The sequence below is a fragment of the Tachyglossus aculeatus genome, chromosome 2 (assembly GCF_015852505.1).
Source record: "Tachyglossus aculeatus isolate mTacAcu1 chromosome 2, mTacAcu1.pri, whole genome shotgun sequence".
Lineage (NCBI taxonomy): Eukaryota > Metazoa > Chordata > Mammalia > Monotremata > Tachyglossidae > Tachyglossus > Tachyglossus aculeatus.
This window is the reverse complement of record NC_052067.1, coordinates 75,452,581-75,464,897: the sequence shown is the minus strand read 5'-3', so window position 1 is coordinate 75,464,897 and position 12,317 is coordinate 75,452,581. Positions and strand designations below refer to the sequence as shown.

Sequence of the window (12,317 nt, the reverse complement as noted above, 5' to 3'; positions counted from 1 at the left end):
TGATGGAGCCAGAGAATCCCACAAATGCATCACTGTAGTTGAGCAGAACTGTCACTTCTCAAATTTGTGCTGACTAGAAGGCCCATCTTTATCTGGGCTATGGGCTGGTTGATAAGCATAGATGGAGTAGCAATGTCTGACCACCTACTATTGGAACACATGATTCCATTTAGACCAATTTAGGCTTTTCCACAAAGAGAGAGAATCAGTACCCCCTCAATCAATCACATTTACTAAGTGCTTACTGTGTGCAGAGCACGACCGTAAACATTTTGGAGAGTACAGTATAACAGAGTTGGTAGACATGTTTCCTGCCCACAGTGAGCTTACTTCCTCATCAAGACCTCATCTGGGTCCTTTGCTGCATAAAGATATTCAGCAAACAAGATGGATTTATAGTCAGAGCTGATCCAGGACCCTTAAATTGGCAAAAAGGTAGTTCAAACTGGCCAATTTCCTTTTTCGTGCTGGAGCAGATGGGTAAGTCAATTGCCCATCATATATGATAAATACCTTGAGTAGAAACCAGGGCTGACTAGTTACACATTTTAAAATGCTTTTAGGGGGTCTTTCAATGTTAAAAATGCTTTTCTGAGGACTATGCTTTTTAATCTCAAAATTAATTCAACATTTTTTAGATAATTCAGCTGTTCTAGAGCTCTCTAAGTTCTTTCTCCTATGGGAAATTCGCCTTCTGCCTATCATCGACCTACAGACATTCTGCTCAGTGCTTAATATAGATACATGTGTTTTGGTTTAACTGGTTTAAATTGCTTTTAAAAATATTTTTAAATGTTTGAAATACTAGACAACTAGATATGAAGAAAACAGGAGCATGCCTAAAGGTGGATGATTTATAGCACACTGGAACAAAAAAATGTAGATAGTTTAGTGCTTCAGTAATTTTAATGATGGTGATTCTAGTCACATATGGCTTTAATTTCATCTTGAAAGGTGTAATTATTTTTAATTTCTCCCTTTATCACAAGGTAGTTTTTATGTTCATTGAGAGAATTATAGACAATGTGAGCCCTTGCCTCTTTTTCAGTGAAGCTGCTCTTGTAACATTATGGCAGGGGAAGCAGATAAAAGCTTTTCAAAGAGCATTCTTCATAAATTATTTTAGAAATGTATTTTTGAAACCAACCTGTAGGAGACATGAGTGAGAGAATATACCAGATTGAACCCACTGCTGGGTAGGGACCATCTCTATATGTTGCCAACTTATACTTCCCAAGCGCTTAGTACAGTGCTCTGCACACAGTAAGCGCTCAATAAATATGATTGAATGAATCAAATTGCATGCTGTCACCTTAGTATGGATAAATTGTTAATAGCTAATGTATTCTCAAGTTTTGATAAGGAAGGAGGGTAGACAGCAGGATACTAGCTCTATCTTAAACCAAAATAGCTCCAAGTTTTCATAAGACCAGTGTTCAGTTATTTCTTTTTTATATCGCTGCTTTCACTCATTCAGTAAGTTTTAAGAATTACTTAGGTGTGCCATTTTTAAATTTACAAATGGCTTGCACTCATGGCGTATTCATCATGACGTAGTAATAGTTTCTATCAAGGACCCTGTGGGCAACAGTTTGGACCCAACAGTATTTTATCTCCACAGTTGTTCACTTCAAATTCTCTTTTATTACCATAAAGTTCAGGCCTGGAGGAAAATATACAATAACTGGCCAACTATGGAACTTCTTTGGCACATGGACTGTGTCTAATCTGATTAGCTTGTATCTATCACAGTGCTTAGTACAGTGCCTGGCACATAGTGAGTGCTTAACAAATGCCTTTAAAAACAACTTCTCATGCCCCAAACAGGATGGAGCAAGGTTAATTTGGACTCAGATATGGTATAGCCAACAATTTTTACTTCAATTGGATCTCTTGGTTTTGAGGGGAACCAAAAAAGATTTCTTCACTGCCCTAATTTGGTTTCTCATGATATTCACTACTTCAGAACTATTTCACAAAATGTTTCTATTCGTTTTTAACCAAATGATCCCATGTGATAAAAATAAGGCTTGAACAGCAGGACATTGAATTGATGAAAACTTATGGCTGAGTCTTCAAAAATAGTATATTTCAATTTCACATGAAAATCTGAAATGAATACTGTAGGCTTAAATACAGTTCTTAGTCTTGGATGTCTGGGAAGGACTTTGGAGAAGCTAGAGCCACATCAATGAATCAATCAGTCAATTATATTTATTGATCATTTATTTTGTACCAAGCAGTGTACTAAGCACTTGTGAGAACACATATAACAGAGTTAGTAGGCACAGTCCCTGCCCACAGTGATGTCTGCATGAAGCAGGTATGGGTTTTTTTTTTTCACCTTCTGTATTATTTTATTTATGGAGCGATATGGTGCTAATATTTATATGGTACTTTGACAACATCAGGAACTTTTGTATCCCCTTAAACTGATTTAAAGTCAATTTTCTATGAAAATTTCAAAGCAGATTGGTTCACACATGAAGAACCTAATACACATGTGTGTATACACTATTGAATCCTTCCCAAAACTGCTGAATAGAGTATGGATCATGTGGTTGACCATATTGCTCCAAAATATTGATGAATTTTTTTGTTTTGTTTTTTATTAAGGAATTGCATATGCTCTGAAGGTTTACCTTGTTACTTTCCAGGAGACGACTTGCCTGCTCTGTGCTGTTACTGCAAGTCACTAACTTCTCTTTGCCTCAGTTTCCCCATCTGTAAAATGGAGATAAAATATCTGTTTTCCCTCCTTTTTAGGTTGAGCCCCTTGTGGGAGAGGGACTGGGTCTGATCTGACTTTACTGTATCTACCTTAGTGCTTAGCACACAGTGCTTGGTCCATAGTAGGTGCTTAACATCATCATGATTACTTCCTCATGTCCATCTCTCTGTGATGCCATTCCCAACTCAAGCACATTTGAAGAATTCACAGTCTCAGAATCCTTGGATGGTCCTTCAGGAGAAGGCAATTGGTGCAAGAAAAAAAAAAGAGGAAAATCCTCCCCCTAGAAATGATACGCAAACACCTTTCTTACTTTCTAAGGGAATGTTTTAAGGTAGAACAGATGACATACCAGGCACCCACAGCCTCACAAAAAGTCAAGGGCCTACATACAAAGGCTGAGAGATGAAATAAAGCAAAAAGATTGAAGGGGAATATTTTTTGCTGTGTAAAATTAGCTTCCCTTCCTGCAATATTAAATTGGCATATCTTAATTCTAAATAGATTTAGTAAAGTCACTGAATTCACATTTTAGGTTAACCATCCCTTTCAGTCTCTCTGCTATTTCCCCAGGATTTTCAAATAAGAAAAAGCATGCAAAATGCAAAAGAGATTCTTGTAACACTTCTTTGTCTTGCAGGACCTTCAAGGAACAGCTTCACAAATAGATGCCCGAAACACAAAAGTGCTTACCTTTATTACTTACATTGGTTGTGGCATTTCTGCCATATTTTCAGCTGCTACTCTTTTAACATACATCGCTTTTGAGTAAGTATTTTCCCTTCTATCATAACCATGATATTGCCTGTTTGTGTAGGTGACAAGTATAATTGTCAGTCCAGGATGGCCCTCTTCCCAATAAGGATTTTTAACATTCAAGCTTGTATTAGAGGATAGATAACAAACATGCTCTATAAAATAGGAAGGAGTTCCAATATTGACTTTAATGTAGAGAAGCAGCGTGGCTCAGTGGAAAAGAGCACGGGCTTTGGAGTCAGAGGTCATGGGTTCAAATCCCAGCTCCGCCAATTGTCAGCTGTGCGACTTTGGGCAAGTCACTTCACTTCTCTGTGCCTGTTACCTCATCTGTAAAATGGTGCTTAAGACTGTGAGCCCCATGTGGGACAACCTGATTATCTTATATCTACCCCAGCGCTTAGAACAGTTCTTGGCACATAGTAAGCGCTTAACAAATACCAACATTATTATTATTATTATTATTATTTGTTGGGAATAAAATAATTCTCCAATCTCTTGGGCCCAGTGGACTTTCAAGTCCAATGTCAACATGTTGGCGTTTGGAGCTTCAGGAAAACATAGTAAAAAAAATTTCTGTATTGAAGGAGGAAAAATATAAAGGATGATCCTGAAGTCTGTTTCATATAGAACAGTAAAATAATACCAAGAAATCACAATTACAATTAAAACTCATGACAAACATGTTCATTATTAATTCATTATTCCTTTATCATTCTTGTGTTATTTATTTGAAACAAAATGGTCAAAAGTGCCTTTTTTTAATTGAAAATATCTTTTGAAGTAAACTGGATGTTAAAATAACCTCCCAAAAGAACACTAATAATGGTCTCTGGTCTTTCCCCTAAGAATGCCCCAGAGACCCAAACCTAGATGGCCTTTCAGTTTAAAACGAGTGGCCTAGGGGAAAAAGCATGGGCCTGGGTGTCAGGGGACCTGGGTACTAATCCCAGCTCCACCACTTGTCTGCTGTGTGACCTTAAGCAAGTCACTTAACCTCTCTGAGCCTCAGTTCCCTCTTCTGGAAAATGGGCACCCAATACCGATTCTCCCTCCTACTTAGACTGTGAGCCCCATTTGGGACCTGATTGTCTTGCATCTTACCCAAAATTTAGTATAGTGCTTGACACATAGTAAGTTCTTAACAGATACCATAGTTATTATAGGATTGTGCTATTACAAAGCTAAGAACAATGTTGACATACCTGCTAAATATAACTTAGTAACTGCAACTACGTTTGACTTTTGCCTCATTCAACTCTTTGCTTATCCCCTTAGAAAGTTACGAAGAGATTACCCATCCAAAATCTTAATGAATCTAAGTACAGCCCTGCTGTTCCTTAATTTGGTCTTTCTTCTTGATGGCTGGATCACATCATTTAATATTGAAGGACTCTGTATAGCCATTGCTGCCCTTCTGCATTTCTTTCTCCTGGCAACCTTTACATGGATGGGTCTGGAAGCAGTCCATATGTACATTGCTCTAGTTAAAGTGTTCAACACTTACATCCGTCGTTACATACTGAAATTCTGCATTATTGGCTGGGGTAAGTTACAAGGATCTCTTCCTTATTTCATTCATTCATTCAATCATATTTATTGAGCGCTTACTGTGTGCAGAGCACTGTACTAAGCACTTGGGAAGTACAACTAAGTGCTTGGGAAGTACAATTATAAATAGCATTGTTAAATACTCATAAGCAAAGCCATATCTTCCAACTGTGTCGTGGTTTCATGACACAGCGATAATTCAGAGACTCAAATAGATTAAGGATTGAATCTCAGTCGATAAGTAGTAATTGAACCCTCAAAGGACATGTGGTGCTAAACTAGCCTTTGGGATAGTCTCTTCAAGGAAGATATCTGAGGCAGGGAAGATAGGAAAAGGCACCACCCTTGATTCATCACACCTTCTTCCTTCCTGTGTTCCAAAGAACTCTCTCAACCCATGAATGATGAAATATTTGGCAAAGAATTACGTGCTTCCATTGTGCTTGAAATACATATTACCATCTTAAACTCTAAAGTAAATAAATAAAATTAATGTGGTAGTCCAATCATTCTGCTAGTAATAAACCTGGGAGACCTAGGTTTCCAATTAGGTCCTGCTACTGCCCGAGTTTCCAACATGGGGGCTGGGAGGACTAAATAAATCCAGAGATTTTTTTTGACCAATAATTTTAGTGGCAAAAGTGGCTTTCTGGTATGACTTCATCAAAATGAAAGCTTCTTCAAGGGAGTACTCCCTAATTCTAGACTGTAAGTTTGATGTGGGCAGGAAATGTGTTGTTTATTGTTACATTGTACTCTTCCTAGCACTTAGTACAGTGCTCAATAAATATGATTGAATTGAATACTTCATCCCAAGAGGTAGAGAAGATTGTGATAGACACTCTCGCTTTACAGTACTTCTTCCACTGAGGTGTATTTGGAATTACTCTTTGAGCACAGTGAAGGTTTTGACTTTTAGCCCTTTACTACTTTTCAGCAACTGTTATAAAAAGGGGAGATGAGAGGATTTTTTTTTTTTTAGATTGAGCACAAGGACCTCAATTTAGACTGACAAAAGGCACAGAACACTCAGTAACTGTTGCTTAGGAACAATTTTTAAGCCTTGCTAATCTGGGCTGGAAGTGACATTTCAAGAAAAGGAGAAGGCTTTTTATTCAGTTTGCAATTTCCTTAGCAATGATCTAAATACTTTCTCACTTGTCAACAGTGGTCCTTCAATCTTGTTTAAAGGTTTCACATATTTTGTCTGTTTTTAAAATACATTTAAGCTGCTCTCTTCTCCTGTAACAGGTTTGCCTGCTCTAGTGATAATGATCGTTCTAGCAAGTACAAACACAAATGCAAATCGCATCTATGGAAAAGAGTTATATGGCAAAAGCACTAAAGGACAAGGAGATGAATTGTAAGTAATAAAAAAACCTTAAAGATTTATTTGGCACTTGTTTGTATTACGTGTTCGTCAAGGAATGTTAGGAGTCATCAAGTTTAAGGTCAATCGTCCTTTTAAAAAGTTTGTAGATATTGTGTCAGCCCCTTCCTCTAATTAAGCTCTTCCCTTATAAACCATTTCAGGTCAGAAGGGCATTTTTTAGTAAACAATTGAGTAATCAGGATTAATACAAGTTCCTTCACTAACAGGAATTAGCTTACTTAGGAAAATCAGCTTCAATGATTCATGATCAATTTAAGAGATTATTTGCCTGCATACTTAAATTCTATGAAAACTATGTGAAAATCAGATTTTTTTTCAAGCTGGAAAAAACTTATCTCTGGCAAAATAATGAAAAAAAAAACAGTTTCTTTCCTTTAGAAAAATTTACGTTGTTTCTTCATCTTTTCTCTCACAAGGTCAATGTGATCCTTCAAATTAAAAAAAAATTCCAAGATGCACAAGTGAAAGAATTTTGGCTCAACACCTGATTGTTGCCAATCAAAGGGAAACACTGACAATGATATTAACTACTTTGAACAGTGTCTTTTTTTCCTATACAAAACACAGGGGCAGATAGCCAGTCTTCAGCATATAAAAACACTGAGAATAAATGATTCACATATTCTGAAAAATCTCTTTATCTACTCTCCTACCCACTCACCCACAGTCTTCCATTGTACCCTCCTATCCACTCTTACTTACCAGTTTCACATTTTATGCCAAATCTTACTGTTTCTTGCAAACAGTGCTTCTCTGTCATCCTGTCCATGTCTACTTCATTTCACTTATCAATCTATGGTATTCATTGCCCACCTATTTTGTGCAGAGCACTGTACTGATCACTTGGGAAAGTAGAATACAGTTGGTAGGCAAAACCTACCCATTTCACTTATGTATGACCCCTTTTACCTTGGTCTGAATCTCCAGAGTGTTTACTGAAATCCTTTACTTCTTCTCATTCTTCATCCTCACATGTGGAGACCTCTGTTTTCATCCTGCTATTTTCAAACCTAATGAAGCACAGCAGAAAGGAAAGATATATCAAAAATGGCATATTCACCATGGTTTAGCCAGGTAGAAGGAGAATCATCATCAATAGTATTTATTAAGGGCTCACTGGGTGCAGAGCACTGTGCTAAGCACTTAGGTGAGTACAACAGAGTTGGTAGACACATTCCCTACCCATAATGAGCTTGCAGTCTAAAGAGGAAGACAGACATTAATATAAATAATTTATAATATATGATATGTAGAGAATGGGGTAGGCAGCATGCTTTCTAACTGTTCTTCCTCTCAGGATTGTTGCCATTCTCTCCATGCAAGCAGAGGATTACTGCTCTCTCAACCCAAATTTTGAAGAAGGGGTGAAATTATGTATGATTCAAGGAGGAAATATCTAAAATCGGGATGCTATCTTGTTTGTTTTTTCACAGCTGTTGGATAAAGGATACGGTGGTTTTTTACGTGACTTGTGTGGGTTATTTTGGGGTCATGTTCCTCCTCAACGTCGCCATGTTCATTGTGGTGATGGTGCAGATCTGTGGCAGGAACGGAAAGAGAAGTAACCGTACCGTTAGAGAAGAGATTCTGAGAAACCTCCGCAGTGCGATCAGCCTGACCTTTCTGTTAGGCATGACGTGGGGATTTGCCTTTTTTGCCTGGGGACCCCTGAATATTCCTTTCATGTACCTCTTCTCCATATTCAACTCATTACAAGGTAAGAAAAAATCCATATGAACACTCTCACAAGTCTGACACAGAGCACATTTGGCAATACTATTAGTCAATCAATCATATTTGAGCGCTTACTGTGTGCAGAGCACTGTACTAAGCGCTTGGGAAGTACAAGTTGGCAACATACTAGTTATTCAAGCAACAGTGTTACCAAGACGGCAGAATCTCAGAGCCAAGTTTTTGGGACTGGGGTTTCCTCATCTCTTCAACAGAGACCATACATTACTGTCCAAGTGTAGAAGGGAGGAATAAAAAGGACTCTAGAGTTTTCATTGGCTATATAGTGCTTAATTGTAGTTTTTATCATTCACTATCGTAATAGTAATAATTATGGCATTTGTTAAGTGCTTTTTATGTGCCAGACACTGTCCCTGTCCTGCATGGGTCTCACAGTATCAAACGCCATTTTACAGATAAGTTCACTGAGGCACAGAGAAGTGACTTGCTCAAGGTCACACAGCAGACAAGTGGCGAAGTTGGGATTAGAACCCATGACCTTCTGACTCAGGCCCTTGCTCTATCCACTACACCATGCACCATATAAACAGAATCTCTGCAGTGACTCTGGATATGATGATGCATAAGCAGAGGCAAATAAGGAGCCTAAACTTGCAAAAAGTGGGATGGAGAGAGACTATGACTCCCTGCCGGAGTTGTGGAAAGAGAAGGGCAGGCTGCTTGAAGAAGAAGGGAAAGAAACATCATGACCTAGTGGAAAGAGCAGGGGCCTTGGAGTCAGAGGACCTAATTCCAACTCTGCCCCTTGTCAGCTGTGTGACCTTCAGCAAGTCACTTAACTTCTCTGTGCTTGTTACCTCGTCTGTAAATGGAGATTAAGACTGTGGGGTCTTTGTGGGACAGGGATGGTGTCCAACCTAAATACCTTGTATACTCCCGTGCTTAGTATAGTGTCTGACATGCATTAAGTGCTTAACAAATACCGTGAAAAAAAGGAGTGGGAGTGTGGGATAGACATATTCATCTCTGGAGGAACCAAGCCATGGGCCAGGAGCAAGCTTTAGCATATTTGAACTCTCCTGTTTGGAAGTCCAGCTCAGACACGTACATACAGACCCAATGTATCCACCCATGTCAACTACTAAATTGTAAAACTCCTAGCAGCCCTTGGTAGCAAGGTTGAGTCTGTCAAACAGACCTCCTACCCTGTGTAAGGCCTGGGATTCCTTTGTTTTTCAACTGAACTGTGTACAGGGCTCTAAGCAAAGTCACACAAGGAGGAGAGGGGCCAAGAATGTAAAGGATTGTGACAGTGGAGGAGATGAGATAATGGGAGATGAGAGAGAGGAAGTGAGGAGGAAGGAAGAAGAATCAGAAAAATCAGAATCAGAAATTCTTCACAGGAATTAATGAATAATAAAGTCACAATTATCAATACCTTCTCAAAAAGAAAAAAAAATACCGCATTTGAGAATATAAGCATTTACTTGTATGAGACAGTCCTTTGGCTTAATCTGTTTTGAAACCTCTTTTACCCAGATGCCTAAGTAAATATTGAGGAAAAAAGTCTGTTTACAGAAAAAACTCTGGTGCCTTTAGAATAATATGTTACACAAGAAAAAACACAGTCATCTACCAGTCCAGCCTTGTTTCACTATAAGAATTTCCTGGCAGTTTTAAGAAATTTCGATGGCTTATGGGTGTCTGTTCAGGTCTGTTTCCTTTAATGAGGACTGGGATGCTTTATTTTCCTGGCATGGCTCTCCTGACACTAGTGGAAAATGCTGCAAATGATCATCTAGTTGCTGTTCCTTATAAATCAGTGGATTTTAAAGTATGTCTTCATATCATATAAATTCACAACAGATTTCTTTGTATACTCAAGGGTATTAAAAATACCTCCTAAAAAGGAAAATTCAATTTAAACAGCATGAATAGAGAGCGTATTATGCCAGTGCCATATCAGTATTTACTTAGTAGACTACTAGATTTGTAAAACATCTTTCCCTTGTGGAAAGGTGATTAATATTTTATGTGGCTGGTTCTCTAACAGACAATTTATGGTAAGAGGCATACTGAGATTTCCTTAAAGAAATTTATATAGAGCTGACATTTCTAAAAAAAAAAAACAACACAAAGTCAAAGTCCTCCTAAACTCTACTCCTAAACTCCAAGTGTAAAATTTAAAAAGCCAAAATACTTTATTTTTGAAATAAAAAACATTTTAAAAAACTATCTTTATCTCAGAAAATATAAATTATGAAGTTTTATATCAATCAATGGTATTTGAGTGCTTACTATGTGCAGAGTACTGTACTAACTGCTTGGGAGAGTACAACAGAATTAGACGATACATTCCATATCTGTCACAAGCTTACAGTCTAGAGGGGAAACAGACAGTAATGTGAATAAATAAGAAATTTACAATCTATAATTCAAAGGTATGTACATAATAGAGAGGTGTCCTCCATTTTCGAAGATGGCAAGACTAATGGGGTATTTATGTATGTCTGAAAAGGTCAATGTAGGATCAAAAATCCCAAACAAATCAGGCACACACAAGGATTCTCCCATGTCGTACTGCTGAATTTGTTTGCAACGCTTGTTTGCTTTTTGAGTTTGATATTGTTTCAATAGCATGAACTATACTCATTTATGTACAAACAGGATTATGCTCAACGTTTAAAGTAGGGATAGCTCATTGTTGAACTGTTTGATGACCCTGAACCTGCTCTCCCCATATATTTTGTGTACACATGAGCAGTTTTGCATGTTTTAAGGCTGAATACCACATCAGAATATTTTATAGCAATTAAACATAGACTATTGCCTGGAAGTAGAAGGCATTAAAGCAAAGTAAAACCCAATTTACAATAAGCTTGCTCTCCCACTCACTTTGGAAAACTATAATTTTTAGCATTCCTAATACACATTTTTTATTTCAAATAATTTTTTTTCAAAGGGCCTCTCTATTTTTATGAACTAGATCTGAATTGCTAAGAATACCATGCTCATGGTACCTTTCATTTTTTTCTTAGACTGCATTAGAGAGACAGATGACTGAAGACATGGTGGTTGCTTCCCTTTGATATCTAAAAAATGTAAACATAGTAACTCAAATCCATGTTAAAAAAGATGAATGTTCTGGAAGGGTAGTAAAATACTCTACTTTTGAAACTATATCATATGTAATATTGCCTAAAGACACCAAACAAATAAATAGGAAATAAAGTGTGATTCATACTAGAATAAAAAGCTAACACATTCAAGGGAAAGCAATAAAACAAAATTCAAAGAAAAAATATTTCTAGTTGATATCACAAAAAGGTGGGGAACAGATCATCAGATTATCAGTTAGATTTGAACCTGTCAGATGTGCATGTTCATATGAATGTGAGCCCGTTGTTGGGTAGGGACTGTCTCTATATGTTGCCAACTTGTACTTCCCAAGCGCTTAGTACAGTGCTCTGCACATAGTAAGTGCTCAATAAATACTATTGAATGAATGACAGTGTGAAATCAAAAACAACATAGTAGTAGATTCTGAATTAAGCCATCTCCAATCAGTAGATCTACTTTAAAGAAAAGCTGTCAATGAATTTGACTTGTGCAAATGATCACTAAAGTGGAAATGTAATCACTTACAAATTATTGACTGAAATTTCTACAGGGAGTAGATCATTTCATGTCTGTTCAAAAATAAAGGATAATGGGTTGCAATTTAAACCTAAGGAAATTTAGGCAAAATCTTGGGGAAAATATTCTCAGTGCCTAGTAAATGTCTCTTGAAAAGGAGCATATGAGTCGTACAATAACTAAAGTGAGCCAAATGCTCAACCACTTACACTTTATAATTCCTGGCAGAGTAGTTGGGAAAAGGACCAGATTTTCCTGAGTTCTGTGTGAGACAGGAAGGTGGGGACTTAAGGAGCAAGCCAGGGATATTCAGGAATAACTGGGAGAATAAAAGGGTAGAAAAGGAAGTCAGCTATCCCTAGAGTGTAGGACAGAATTCCAGGCAGTGGTGTTGAACCAGTCAAATATGCTTGTTGAAGATACAAGCAGAAGGGGTAGGAATAGGTAAGAAACATAGATTCTGAGATGTCATCTGCAGCCACTGTCTTCCCCAGAGTTCCCTTCACTCCTGAGTTAGTGAGTAGCCTCATTCAAGGGTTGGAATTCTAGGAAGCTGAT

The 12,317-nt window shown here is 37.6% G+C and overlaps 1 protein-coding gene across 5 annotated transcripts in view; it reads left to right on the top strand.

Annotated features, from left to right (window-relative positions):
• The window catches only part of ADGRG6 (adhesion G protein-coupled receptor G6), a 180,876-nt gene that overhangs the window by 152,400 nt on the left and 16,159 nt on the right, over positions 1 to 12,317 (top strand). For all 5 annotated transcript variants that reach the window (XM_038766793.1, XM_038766792.1, XM_038766790.1 and 2 more), the window contains 4 exons: positions 3,372 to 3,499; positions 4,766 to 5,034; positions 6,290 to 6,401; positions 7,865 to 8,148. In XM_038766793.1, the coding sequence (XP_038622721.1) occupies positions 3,372 to 3,499; positions 4,766 to 5,034; positions 6,290 to 6,401; positions 7,865 to 8,148 (793 nt within the window). The remainder of the gene's footprint in view (positions 1 to 3,371; positions 3,500 to 4,765; positions 5,035 to 6,289; positions 6,402 to 7,864; positions 8,149 to 12,317) is intronic.